General features: G+C 36.4%; 1 protein-coding gene across 2 annotated transcripts in view; it reads right to left on the reverse strand.

Annotated features, from left to right (window-relative positions):
• The window catches only part of pbx1b (pre-B-cell leukemia homeobox 1b), a 68,095-nt gene extending 53,169 nt beyond the window's left edge, over positions 1–14,926 (reverse strand). Inside the window, exons 1-2 of one of the 2 annotated variants that reach the window (XM_026256683.1) lie at positions 14,452–14,926; positions 12,964–13,037 (exon numbers count right to left, since the gene is read on the reverse strand). In XM_026256683.1, the coding sequence (XP_026112468.1) occupies positions 12,964–13,037; positions 14,452–14,639 (262 nt within the window). In that variant the 5' untranslated portion in view covers positions 14,640–14,926. The remainder of the gene's footprint in view (positions 1–12,963; positions 13,038–14,451) is intronic. The other variant, XM_026256690.1, reaches the window with a different exon arrangement.
• Positions 14,927–15,447: the final 521 nt, after the last annotated feature.

The following is a 15,447-nucleotide window of genomic DNA, read 5'->3' on the forward strand; positions in this document are numbered from 1 at the left end:
AATATGATCATTATATAACACCAGTCAAAAGTTTGGAATCTTTAAAATAAAAAAATTCTTGGCTGCATACATTTGATTATTTATTTAAAAAACTGTGAAATATATTTTTTTACCATTTAACTGTTTTTGATACGAATGTGTTGTAAAATGTAATTTATTCCTGTGATCATATCTGTATTTTCAGCATCATTCCTCCAGTATTCAGTATCACATGATCTTCAGAAATCATGAAAATATGCTGATGACTGGCACTATATATGAATATGAATACATATTTTGCAATATATAACAATGTAAAATCAAAATGTTATTAAGTTCCATGCAAATATGATGAACAGGAACTGGAGCTTTCAAGCGCCAAAAAGGACACAGGACCAAAAATATTCCAAGTCAAACAACAGCTTTATGTGAAAAACAGACTCAACTCATTTCGGATTTGTGAAAGAATCATTTGAAGTCAAACCTTTTTCAATGTAAAAGGTGATCCAGTTCACAAATTCAGTCTGAATGATTCATTCACTTATCTGTAACTTACTGACTTAATGATGGGGTCACAAAAGCTCACCAGAAAGAAGATCATCAGAGCTAAATGATCATTAAAACAAAATGAATGCCTTTAGAACACCTGTAATAGAGTATATAGTCATGGAGATTCATTTGAATGAGATTTCATGGTCATTCTGAACATGTATTGTACTTGTATGGAAAAATGCTAATTGCATAACCTTTTCTGAAGAAAAAAAGTCATAAAAGTTTGGAAGGACTTGGTTTGGCCTGCATTCATGACTGTGTGTTCATCCAACGATAGCTGCAGTGATTGAGACATGTATATACACCACATTATGCAATCACTATAGGAGTTTTGAAGGGAAAAAGCAAAAGACCATTGTGCACAGCCTGTTCACAGATCTTCTCAATGGCAAAAATAGACATTTTTCACTATGTTAAAGCTACAATCTGATTGGTTGGCTTTGGCTAATTGCCATGCACCAAGGGTCACAGCTTTATCCACCAGCAAACAAAGTCATGTTAACAAGTTCCCAAACTTCTTATGATGGCTTATGAGGACAAAACTGTTGCCTGAGCAATGCATTGCAAGCATCCTCTCTCATCGTGCATGCCTAATGTGTGTTTTTGCATTTTACTGTGGCCGTAACAAACCTCAAAAGAGGCAATAAACTCCTAAGTGGCTATTGACAACTGGCATAAAGTCTGGCTAAACAAGACATTCAGTCCAAAAGTGTTGAAATCGCTGACAAAAAAAATGTGAATTAATGGAGGTTTTTAAAACGCTCTACCTTTGACTCCGAGAAGACATAAAAAAAAGATGGCGTGGGAAAATGGCTCCAAATAAGCAGCATTAAAATAGATGCGAGCGCACCACAGCTTGAGCTGACAGACCTGAAAATGAAAAAGAATGTTGCCATGTAAAATTTCCTACTCTCTGTTAATATTTTATGAGCGCTCGTTTTGACACCACGCTGTATATTTCTAATTTGTGTTGCTGGCTGGCATCACAAATGGGTTGTGAACAGAAAAGAAGAGGGGGGATAAACAAGGAGAGGTGGCTTCGGAGCAGAGGAGAGATGGGTAACGAGAGGAGAGGAGATAAGAGGCGACTGAAAATGGACTGCACAGGCACGACAGGGGAGATTTCGTAGTCGGTGTGCTACACAAAACATCTGAAATGGCCCATTTAACTGCTCCGTATTGCATCGCTCCCGACGGCTTCATTTTCATACTCCATGATGGTGGAAGATGGATCGAGAGCATGAGATGAGCATTTTATCAAGGTTACGTTAACCTCCAGCCTTTATCTTGCAGGAGATGAAGTTGGAAGTTATCTACGCCACAAGAAGTAAACAGGAGAAAACCCATCAGCAGTCTGATGAATTCAGTCGAGCGTGAGCAGATAATGACGACGCTGACTGGTATTTTCATTACGAGCGCTGTATGGCACTCTTCTGCAGATGAGCAACAGCATGTGTTTCTAGAGCTGCTCTCACAGTTGGTTTGTTTGATTGGTTTGATCGTCTCAGTCTCAGACAGCATAACCTGTATATTGACCACCAAACTCAATTAAAATTCAAAACCAAATTCAATTAAAATTATCAAAAATAGAAATTAAACCATATGCATTATACATCATGATTGGCATTTCATCTCTGCAAGTTAGACTGGATTGCTTTCACATCAACTGTGGACCATAAAAAAGTCATTCACCAAATTCTGACATCGAACTGGAAGTCTGGGGCCTAATTTGTAAAATTTTCATGTGATTAGATCCTAAATTGCATGGATTTCATCCTAAATCAAAATTGAGGAACAAATGTATAAATGCAGAAATGAACATGAAAAGTGCATACATACAAACAAACTTTTTGTGCTCTTATACCAGTTAATAAAACTATCCGACATCATTAAAAAACTAAATTAATTAATTAATTGAATGAATGACTTTCTGAACACAAACCATGAATTAACTATAAATATAAACTGTGATTTATGAATATTATGGATGCATTTAGGAATATGTTTGTGCTTTCTAGGGATATTATTTCATAATGAAATCTAAAACCAAAAACGTGTTACTTGAAACAAAACACATTGTTGACTGAAATAATATTACATTTTTCAGACAGTTGCCAAAGCAGCATTTATAATTTAATTTAGATTAACGTGAAGTAATAAAACTAAATTGACTGAAACTTATAAACAAACATTTATAAAAAAAAAAAATATACAGACATATTAAAATAAAACTATTAAAAAAATTCAAAATACAAAAAAAAAAAAAAATTTAACTAACTAAAATGAAAGTGAAAACTAAATATAAAAATATAATTCATCCCATAAAAATCTAAAATATTAAATAAAAACTATAATAGTATGTCAGTGATCCTAAAACAACATTGGATGGTTTATGAAGCGTTCATATAAGCAATTTGGAAACTGGCATATGTTTACATTTAGGATCATTCTAGAAATAACACCACAAGGGTCTATAAGGTGCGGTTCACTGATGCACATCAGAAAAATCATTCACACCGACTAATCGAACTAAACTGACAACTACTGACTCTAGTGTGGATGCGTCTTCAGAGTGGGAACTTCTAAAAGGAAAGTTTCTGATGATGTCCAGAAATCTGGCTTGAATTAACATTAGGCAAGTGAAATCAGTCATAAAGCGGGATTGTGTTTGAGCTGAATTTGGCGGTGTTGGATGCGAGAAACGAAGCATGACGGAGCAGAGAAGAGCAGCGTGTCTGCTAGCGCTCATCTCAATCCTCATGACTCACGTCTGGGTTCTGGGCCACCAGTCAGAAGAAAACGCCAAAGAAACCTATAGCACATCCCCTAAAATGCAGGAGTTTTAGAAAGGAAAAAGACACATTGCACAACTGCTGATCAAAGATCTAAAGCACTTTAAAGCAGATCTGGTGGTGAAGTACGTAAGCGAGGTGAGACGGGTTATGGACCACAGAATGTGTGCAGGAGGAACTTCAGTCTTCCGGAGCCCGTGATGGCACTTGCGTCTGTGCTGGGAAAGCGGCCAAAACCGCCGCTCTCTGCTTCTCCCAAACATTTGTTTCCTTTCAGGGGGCACAAGGCTCCACATGCTTCCTTAAAAAAACATTTCTGTGCCACGAGCACTGCATCGAGGGGACTATTTTAAGATGCTAAAGAGACACGTGAGAGTAGCGTGCGCTAACTGGTGTTAAGTGTCCTTAGATTTAATATATGTGCAAACCATAATATCAAATTCCACTGTCTAACAATCTAAAACAATAGAGGCAATTATTGATGGTTTTTATGAGACCGTCTATGGGAATGACAGAGCACTGTGGGAAGCGGTATTTTAAAGACACATTTTTTTGCTGGACACAAAGGGAAGACTGGCAGACATAACGACAGACAGCGGCTTATTACTGCCATACATTAGCATGTCTAATTATGAGTGATTTGCATAGCCAGGCTATTCATACAGGAGGAGGAGAGCGAGCGAGTCTCTGACGGGAAGCACACAGGAACAATCATTTCTGTATCGATTCATAACATCACCACTGAATCATACGCATCAGTTCAAACCTGGCAACAAAATATGGGTCACGATGGTTTGTTAGATTTCCAACAAACCAATGAGTCAATTGGTGATGTCAACTACATTATATACACCACTTCTCAAACGTTTTGGGTCGGTAAGATTTTTTTTTTATCTGTTTTTGGAAGAAATCTCTTCTGCTCACCAAGGCTGCATTTATATAATCAGAAACACAGTAAAATACTGTAAAAAATGTGAAATATTATTACTATTTAAAATAGCTGTTTTCTATTTTAATATTTTGTCAAATGTAATTTATTCCTGTGATGTAAAGCTGAATTTTCAGCATCGTTACTCCAGTCTTGTGTCACATGATCTTCAGAAATCATTCTTGTTAATTTTGTTTGTGGAAACTGTGATACATTTGATTTTTTAGGATTCTTTGATGAATAGAATGTTCAAAAGAATATTTTGTAACATTATAACTGAGCAATTTAATGCACCCATCCTCAATAAAAATATGAATTTCTTTAAAAAAAGAAAAATCCTGACCACAAGCTTTTGAACAGTATTTCATACATTTGTTTGTTATATTAGGCAATTTCCACTGTAAATCTCTCCTGACAGGACGTTCAAATCATTGTACACCGCTCAAAAGGGGCTCACTGTAAAACCTGATTGGCAAGGGACCCCAAAGTCATTTTAAAAGCTTAAAAACATACTTTTAACATGCCAATATCAAATTTCATGACTTTCTTTTGGAGAATTATTATACGTAAACTTATACATTGTAAGTAAATAATGATTCAACTTGATAAAATGTTTCAAACATCCTCCATGAAAAATGATACGTTACTCACACTTGGGTTCTTAGAGACTCCAGATATAAAACATGACTGAAGTGAATTTTCTCATGATCACATTCTCTGATTACTGTACAGTCCTATGCTATCACAAAACTCTTTTCAACATGAATAATAATCAGAAATGTTTCTTGAGCAGCGAATCATCATATTAGAATGATTTCTGAAGATCATGTGACATTGAAGAATGGAGGAATGATGCTGAAAATTCAGCTGTGTAACACAGAAATAAATTCTATTTTACAATAGATTAACTAAGACAACAGCTAATTTATAGTGTAAAAATATTTTAGAATTTTACTGTATGTTCAATCAAATAAATGCAGCCTTGGTGAGCAGAAGAGATCCCAAATTTTGTTTTCCAAGCATATAGTATATCACAAAAGCACATGCACCTTTTTCAAGAGACTGATGTGTTAGATGCAGCCTTTTACCTTGTTAACTATCAGACGCAAATAAAAACATAAATCTATCACGTCTCTAATGCGTTGCGGATGATGTATGAACGCTGGACGAGAGGTGAAAAGCGTGGCGGGGGGGGTGCGGATCCCTGCATCCTGAGAGCCCAGGCAAAAGTGGGATAAATGTTGATTAGTGTTGATTTTGTCCAAGGAACACCCGGCATCTGACAGTGGGACTAAACTGCAGCGAAAGGCAGCCATTAATCTTGCTCTAGTTTAAGGAGTGTATATTAATTTGTGTCATTTCCAGTACGTGGAGAGAGGGCTCTAGTCGAGCCGGTGACGGCGAGGGAGACGAAACGAGATTCCCAACCACACATTAAAGACAGAGCCGAGCGTGTCTCCACCTACCAGCTTTACGACGAGCGACACGAAAGCAGATAAAATCAGCACAGCGTCTCTGTCTAATGCACTGAGCATCATCTCCTTCATTCATATCTCTGTGAACAGAGCCCGTTTGAGCACAAGATACAATCTATTGACTAAAGAGCCGATTCTGGGGCAGTTTGTGAGGTTTTATTACCCTGGTGAATCTGCCATTTTATAATGGTTTTGTCTCTGTAAGGCACAAAATCACTAGGACTGGCCGATATATCAAATATTAGGAATCAGGCCTGCAACAGCTAATCAATACAACTGACAGAGATGGACGATGAATTTGCTGTTTAGAGGGTCTTTAAGATTAGTTTGAAATAAAATGAAAGAAATCATTTATTTGTTCAAAAATACATTTTACAATATTTTAAAATGATTTCCAGCATCATTCCTCCAGTCTTCAGTGTCACGTGATCTTCAGAAATCATTAATTTGCTGCTCAAGAAACATTTTGTGAAAACACAATCTATTTTTTGTGATACATTTTATTTTTTTAGAATTCTTTAATAAATAGAATGTTAAGCAGCACTGCATTTATTTGGAACTGAAATCTTTTGTTAAATTATAAATCTGTTAATCAATTTAAATCAAAAATTAGAATTTTGATCAGTTCTTTTTTATATATATAAAAAAGAGGATTTTTTTTATCTTATTTTAATGTTATTAGGAATGAATATAGAAAGGAATTTAATCTTTTTAGTTCTTCAAACAATGATTTCAGCTATTTTAAAGATGTAGATATCAAGGATATTTCATGTGATGCAATTACACAAACACTTGCAAGGCATTCTTTTTTTACTTATTTATCATGCATTTATTTCCTCAAGACTTTTTTGCAACTTATACCTACTGTATGAGGATGTTAAAAGATGTTTAAATAGTGTCTCATTTTAACATCAGTAGTGAAAAACGCATCAGAGTTGGTAAGTCTGAATCATTGACATTTCTCAGCTGTCACCATTTCAATTAATTACATATTGAATATTGTCAAGGCTAAAAAAAAGTCAAGCTATAATTTCTCTAATGCCAGTCAGACAGATGTATAAACACTCCAACATCATCTTCCACACGCAGCTCAATCAACAGCCCTCCAAACTCGCCGTCGTGCTTAATTACCAAATAGCATCACAGTTAAATTCCAGCTATTAAGCTTCTTAATATGATTAACACATCTCAATTAGGCCACTGACAATTTGCATAATTCATAAGGTAATGTGATTGTGCTCCAGTGTATACTCAGAGAAAACGATGACAGATCTCTCCGTAACTGCTGTTGCGTGCTCTCCTAATCTCATTTCTGCAAAAGCCTGCCGGAGCCGTTCCAGAAAACGCCACGCCGGCCGTGTGCTGCCAGTCAGCACGTGTGCGCCTCTATTATGAGCTGGATTAGGCTTTAGCGTTTCCGCTTGAAGGATGATGAGCCGGTCCAACAGATGTGATTCTCATATCCTGCTCGTTGGCGCTCCGTGGAGATGCTGCATCAGCAAGTAAAAAAAACACAGAGAATGAAAGACAAAGCAGCGTGTATTAGCACTGAGACCAGACCAGTGTGTCAGTGACGGCCCTGCTCAGAGAGAACCACGGCACGCAAGCAAAATGATTTCAGGCAGCTGTGCTGGAGAATATGAACTGATTTCTTTGTTTTCACCTGAGGGAAGCACCTACACACTTGTGTGATATTCAACAGGAGTGAAAGTGGAGTCAAGGCCTACGGGTCAGATCTGGAAAAGCAATGCTAAATGCCAATAATAAATTGCAGCTTAACATTGTGCATGCAAAAATAAACTTCTAATAGGAAGCAGAAAACAACTGCATCTTTTCTAGTTGATTGCAAAACATGTGCATGCTATCAAACTAAAAAAAAATAATAATAAATGTAAATGTAAATTTTTTTATCTTGGTCTTTTTTGGAGTTTATACCTTGTAATATTATATTATGAGAAACTTGAACATGTGAGGAAAAATCCGAATTGTGAGATAAAAAGCTGCAATTGCATTATTTTTATTCAGTGGCAGAAACGATAATAATAAAAAAGAGAATATGATGTTAACTCATTATTTTCAAAGAAAAAAAGTCTGAATTCTACGGTATAAACTCACTATTCTGAAAGGTTCAGTCAGAATTGTGAAATATTAACTCACAATTGTGAGAAAAAGACAGAACTGTATGATACAAAAGTTGCAATACCTTCGGTATTTTTTATTTTATGGAAGAAACAAAATTAAAAATAACTGACAAAACAACAAAAACTCATTTTTATTTGGTGACAAAAATGTTCACACACACACACACACACACATAGTGTAAGTGAAAAAGTAGCCATTAATTCATCAAACAAATTTTTAAAGCAGTAGTGATCTGCGTTCTTCATATATTTTTCATTTTTAATTAATTCTGTTTTTGCAACTTTTTGCAGTCTGATTAAATTATGAATAACAAAAATGTTATAATCATGGATGAATTAATGTTTAAAGGAATTTTTTAAAAGCATTGCATTTTTGGATACAGTATGTGTTGCATGTTGCAGTTTGGTGACTGTAGCATGTAATATTCAATTCAAGCAGAAAATGTTCATGCTGTGCACAGTGTACTGCATGCAATAGTACAAATCATACAGCAGTATGCTATACGGAGTACATATTTTAAGATACTTGAAAACAATTCTATTTATAAAGCAGCTTAATCCACAGAATTCCACCAAAAATGGCTGTTTTAATATCATTGTAACAGACACCCTCTTGAATCCATTTAGTGACATCAAGCATGTCATTGTTAGCGCCACACACTCTTAAATCGTCTGTCGAGCTGCCGTAGATGATTTATTCCATCTGTAATGAGCTATAGAAGTGTATACTGTGTGCACTGGTGTGTTCAGCATGAGAAGCCGTAAGGAGTCAAGCTTCCCACAGGACCCAGAGAACTGAACGCGCTCGCTCGCAGTAATCATATCTCTGGCTCGTTTCAACGCTGTCAAATATTCCCGCCCTGCCCTCTGCTCACCTCATTCTCACCCATCAAAAAATAACATTACATCACCCAACCCCCAGGAGCTAAACCTTACACCGTTTAAACACAAGCCTTTTGTTGAGGTTTGCACAGAGAAAACACTGCAAGGCGAGATTTGTGAGGTTTGACAGACGTTTAGAAGATTTAGATTTATAATCATCATCATATGCTTACAGATGGTAGCAATAAAAAAACATCACATAGTGTTAAAACCAATAACTAAATGAGCTCTTCATTTTTACATTTCAGTTTTTACAAAGCCAGTAAAAAGCTCTGCAAAGACAAAATAAAAAAGAGCTTGTTTATTATAGAACTTTTAAAACTACAACACTCTAGAAAAAACAGTGTCAAAACTAATAACTAAATGAACTTCTCACTTACCACTTAAAAAGAAAAGAAAAAATCTAGAAGAAAAATCAATAACTAAATGAGCTCTTCAACTTCTTTTTATTTGATTTTAAAAAGCATTTTTACAGATTAAATTTTTTTTAAATGCTGAAAACATTTACAAAATATTAATTTTCTAAAAACATATTAGCTAATAATACAATATTAAATAATTTTAAATCGAATTTAGATTCTAGCTATTAAGAAATGAATGCATTGTTTAATAAACATATGAATAAAAAATATATATAATAAATTATATATTATTATATATTTTAAAATAAAAAAATACAATTACCTAACCAGGGTGTCTAAAGTAAATAACGATTTACCAGTTTGAGACACTTAAAAGCACTCAGAATTGTAATCACCAGTTTATTTTGGTATGACTCGTTTATGCTAAAGAAAACTATTTTCTACAGTCGAGATGAAAGGATTGCATTCATAAAAACTAAGCTGAAACAATGCGTTTGCAAAGAAAATAAAACTCCATTCAGAATGAAATAAACACAAAACACCAACAACAAACAAGCCACCGAGAGCATAAACAGCTTCCATTAGGGTTTCATTTGGAGCTTTCTGAAGTTAACGACTATTTGAATGCGATGTAAAATCCCTGACAGGTGCTCAAACCCTCGTACTCCTCAACGCTGGAGGTTCAAGGTGGTGTCACAGAACTAACTCTGACATTCAGCAATTAGATGCCTTGACATCGTTCTGAAGTTCCAAGAGATCCAAGACTTCCGCTTCCAGAGAGACGAGTCTCCATGTGTCAGAAACACTGAGACGAAACCAAAGAGGGGGGAAAAAAAGAGACGTATTTGCACGGCTCCTTTCAAGTGCTGGCTGGGTTATTTCCCCATGAAGAATAATGAAACGAGAGTTTGCGTGGTATCGGGTCCGTGTGAGCCAACTGATCTGGCTGGAATTGTTTGAGAGTGTATTTTTGGAAAGCCATTTGGTGCCAGATCCTTTCCAACATGATTCTGTGCTGCACGCTTCAAAGATCACAGACGCTGAGACAAGACACTGCCATTGTTTCAGGAGCATGTAAACAAGAGCATTGCTCTTTTCCGTTTAGAACATGACTTGAAAATGCATTTTGAAAAGTGCATGCATGTAGTGCATCTAAAAAAAAACTAAATGCTAAAAATGCAACTAAAGCCATTAGATCTGTATGCAAGAAGCAAAAACGGCACAACTATATTTTAGTACTCTTTTGCTGTTTGAAGGTAGAGTAAAGATGATGCACAACCTTACTTTTATAAAGATTCTAAAACACACCAATGTTTAATATTAGTGATCCTCATAAAAATGCATAAAAAAATAGCTTCTGCATTAATATAAAATTTATGGTTTGTGTTCATTTAACAGTGATTCTGAACAATGTGTGTGAACTGCAATGCATACCATACAAAGATGACAGTGTGGACATGCACAAAGACTATATAAGCAAACACACACACACACTCACAGAGGCTTCACACAGACACATTCCTCAGACGAGAAAGAAAATATGAGTGGAATGAACGCGAGCAGAGAAGAGCGTCATGAAAATATGGCAGCGTCTCTGATGTTTGGATCTAAAATAAAGTGTTTCTTCGCTCCTCCTGCACGCAAGGCTGTTTAGATTTCCCTCTGTCCGCCATTCCCTTATATCCCAGTAAACACACAGCGGGGTCAAAGGGTGGGGTCGTGACCCAGGGCCGCGTCCTCCCCTGCAGGTGGGAGGAACTGTAAAAACACAGGACTGGATGTGATCTTGAGCTTTAAGAAAATGCCATTTTTTCAACTGTGAAACTATATGAGATACTTTCTACTTTTACTAAACCCAAGCAGATCTTTTGTCTCGTTCAATGTTATATTGTTGAGTTAACGGTGTTCAACAAACTTTGGATTTTTTTTTAAATGCAACCAAATGGATAAATTATGAATTGTTTAAAAGGTTACAGATTTTCACTTTTAAGATTCACAAGCACATCTTTAAATCACATGACAAATGTATAATCTTAAACTTTTTCATAAGTTTTAAAAAACAAACAATATATCATTATAACCACCTAATTCAGCAAATTTGAACATGCGTTTTAAAACTGTCTGATGCACGGTACCTACTACATTGAAATGAAAAGTTTTAGTTTTTAACAGAAATAATAAGGGGAGTAAATAATGCTGACATTATCAGCTCCATTTATTAAATTACTATCATAGAATATATGTTAGAATAAAGAGTATGCAATTGCTAAAAAGTTTTAAAAGAAACAAAAAAATAATATTTTACAAAGCATTTGCAAACATGCACAAAAGTCAAATCTAAGGCAGTTATACTGCATTCAAGTTGTTTTCAGCAATAACTCTCAGTAAACTAGCTTTACAGTCCTCCACTGTGCTAAACGTACACTGATCCAACATCACTCCTGTGCACTTCTGCCAACATCTCCACAGATGTCAAACAGAATAAACATTTGTCATCAGCTATTTTGATTCCTGCATGATTTCAAAACAAATGAAGTTAACAACTCAGAATCCCTTCGGATTTGCCTCTTAAAACACCGAAGAACACAGTAAAACTTTCAGAATCCAACGCAGAAGTGTTTGAATCCATCTAGAAATCCCAAAAGGAGGTTTCCTGAACATGACACACTGAAGGCAGCAGAGGTGTTGCAGACAAACTCAAAAATCTTGAACCTCGTGTCATTTTGACCTGTTTCTCAGAGCTCACAGTCCCCGTATATTTTTGCAGAAAAAGGGCAAAGTGGAGCGGAGCAGTCTGGGACACATCTACGTTGCTCCGCGCTCGAACTCTGCATGAACTCGTCACAGAAACAGAAGCGGCGGGGGGTAAAACTGTCCCCTCTCGGACGCATAGCAGGCCGCAGAAGCCCCCCGCTCTGCTCACAGCTCCGACTCAATGAAAACATCATCGCCAACCATCACAGCGACGGAGAGAGAGACAGAATAAACAGAGATGAGAACCACCCACGGCCTCACAGCTGGAACAGAGCAGTCAGAGAGATAATGCTTTATCCTTCATCTAGTCCTTTTTATTTCATGCACTAATGAGTGTGAAACACGCTGGAACCGCTTCCACATCAAACCGCCGAGCGATAGCGTCTCAGTATCTCACCAGCACACATCCACCGTAGTTCCCACTCTCTCACAGCTCTGCTCTCCACACACCAGACCACAGACGTCACTTTCGACCCTCTTCTCGGCATCGACCACGTTTTAATCATTGCAATGGCTCCACCAAATGAAACAAGGTTTCTCTCCATAAATGCACAAACACAATCTTCATTTATCGCTTTAGCCAAACACAACTAAATAAACATTTCAACTTAACAACTTGGGGCAGTTTGTAATTTAATCCTGCTCTTTCCAAACCAGAACGTAACTGCGTTTTTGCACACAAAAAAAGAAGAAAAAAAAAAGAAAGTCCGGTAGAGTTCAAGAGCGGTAAACATGATTTACTAGTCAGAGGTCAAAGAAGCTGAACTCCTGCAGACGTTTCTCTTCTTTTTCCTCACTACGGTCGCCACAAACTCACTGAAATCCATGCTCTAAAACATCCAGTGCACAATGCAGAAAAACAGCATGCCACTACAGCACAACACTGTGTTTCCAATTAGAAGATTTTTTATGAGAGGATTTACTTGACTAAATATGTCACGACATGTGCAAACCATTAAAAGACAACTATTTGCTCTCACAGCTTCGACAAGACACTGAAAAACAAATGCACTTGATGTCCAACAAATATCCAGTGGTTTTTAAAACAATATTATGTCACGGGTGTATTTTTATTTTTTCAAGCATAGCATGACTTGCCTGTTTTTTCTTTGATTTCACACAGGACGTTGAAGAGCGCTGGCTTCATTCTGTGGCAGTTGAGAGCATGTTTTCTGAAACACAACAAGGCCGCGGTGAGCGTCGGTGCAGAGGAATATTTCACTCCGCTAGCAAACACTTATTCATCTGCTTACTGCCTGAATGTACACTGTTCGTGGTGAAATGAAAAGCACACACTGACCTGAGTAAACTCATGCTACTCTCTGTTTATCATATTTTGCATGCATACTGTTTGTATAACATTAACAAAAGTTCATAATTAGCACTATTAATAATTTATATTTTTGTGTCTTTGCATGTTTAAAATTAATAGTTAAAAAAAATAAATGCATGTTTTTTTTTTTTTTTTTATTGAACACATCCATATGCAAAAAAAATAATAATAATAATAATAATTAATGCATTCAAACATTTAGCAATAGTAATGGTTGTGGGCTGAGTGATTACATTACATTATATATATATATAAAAAAATCATAACACTGCAGATAGTTTCTAAAATAAAAAAAACAGAAAATAAAGTTGAGCTCATTGAATTAACAAACTTCCATTTCTGGGCAAAATGTATCCTAAAGGGACACGGTCAGACGTGTGATATGAGTCTCAGTGCTGTCTGTCAAATGTTATCGTGGCATCTGTTCATTTCTATTGACAGAAAATGAGCACTGCATGTCAAAAAAATACACTGATGTCTGTCACGACACACTACATGTGTTTGGACACACTGACAACAGCGATTGTGTTATCAGTCCATGTCTGGATGCCTACTTAGTCAATCACCCTGATCTACAAGCAAATATTTCCCAATTGACAATTATTATAAAGATGTCAAACATCTAAACTATAACTATATTCTTCTATTAAAATCCCTCAGTTACTCACTGCAGTTATTGTTACTACAGTATAATTTTTTTTAAAGCCACTTGATAAGTGTAAAGTGAATTAGATCCCAACTGACATAAAAAAGCAGTAAAGCTTTGAAACAGATCTCATATGAATTTACTGAGAGTTTACAGTTTTAACAATAGCTGTGGTGTGTTATCACTATTTATAGATTTTAAGGGCTGCTGATGATCAAATGAGGTTAACTGAGCATTTTTGGAAGTCTATATTTAATTATCTTATATATTATAGCAGAGGTTAAGTAAACTATTTTTAATGTGTAAATACTACACATAGTATGTATTAAATACTAATATATTTAAATGTACAAACGTTATTCATTATTTTACATTTCTTTATTTATATTTTGTATTGGCGTATATAAATTATGTAGTGCACGGTATAAAATGTGCAAATGAGTTATATTTTTATATATTTTCTGTGATGAGTTTATTTTTAAATGAATTAATTAATGAATATTGTTTGGTAAAAGTGTATCTTGTTTGATGCCCTAATCAATCAAGTGTCAACGGCGTCTTGAAGATGAATATTCCAGATCTTCGGGTGTGATGAGTGACAGCTCACCTGGCCTGCGCCTCGTCCAGACTCTGGTCAGTGATGGTCATGATCTGTTGTAAAATGTCTCCAATGTCCTGCTTCCGTCCGTCTCCGTCGGTGGCTCCGGTGTTGTCCGGTATGTGCTGGGACAGGCCCGGGTGTCCGCTCATCCCCACGGCCGCATGAGCGTGCATCAGGCGCGGCTGCTCGTCCATGTCGGCCCGCTCCGGTCCTCCGGTCCTCCGGTCCTCTGTCCAGCTGCGGAGGAGACTCCTCTGGCGGTCTCTCTGTAAGCACAGTCCTCCTGAGCTCACTCACTCACAGCTCGAGCCACTGTCAGCCCTTTAACCACTAAACTCACTGGGGTGTGTGTGTGTGTGTGTTATTATTATTAATCAAGTCCCGCGTGAGCGCAGCGCTTCATACACTCGCGCGTTATTTCACTGTTTCATCCCCGCTGCTTTTGTTACATTGAGCTCTCAAAGCTCAGAGAATCTGCGATGCTGTGGCCCCGCCCCGCTCGTCCTGATTGGACGCCGCCGTCGTATAGCTCCGCCTCTGCATGGATCTCGGTGCACGTCAATCATCGCGCAGGGGAGATTCTTGCTCTTCATGTTTGTCCGCTGCACATGTTTTTTGTTAATATCTCTGATATTGATGTATTTAGAGAGAATGTCACGGGATTCTGTGATATCAAATGTTTGGGGGTGTGATATCCTAATATTAAATTAATGTAATAATATAATAATCAAATAATAATCTATTAACATTTTCATTTATATCACAATAGTATAGTAACGTCACAATTATTTGTATATTGTGTGTGCGTGCGTGTGTGTAATAAATAAGCATACAGCACTAGTATGAACATAAAAACCTAAATGAAAATTAATTCATTTTCTATAAACAATTTATAGTGTTTGTTATAATTTAAAAATTTAAAAACGTTATCAATACAGTAATAAAATATGATAATAATAATAAATATATGAACTTTTTCATTATTATTGTAATTTATACATT

The sequence above is a fragment of the Carassius auratus genome, chromosome 6, assembly GCF_003368295.1.
Source record: "Carassius auratus strain Wakin chromosome 6, ASM336829v1, whole genome shotgun sequence".
Lineage (NCBI taxonomy): Eukaryota > Metazoa > Chordata > Actinopteri > Cypriniformes > Cyprinidae > Carassius > Carassius auratus.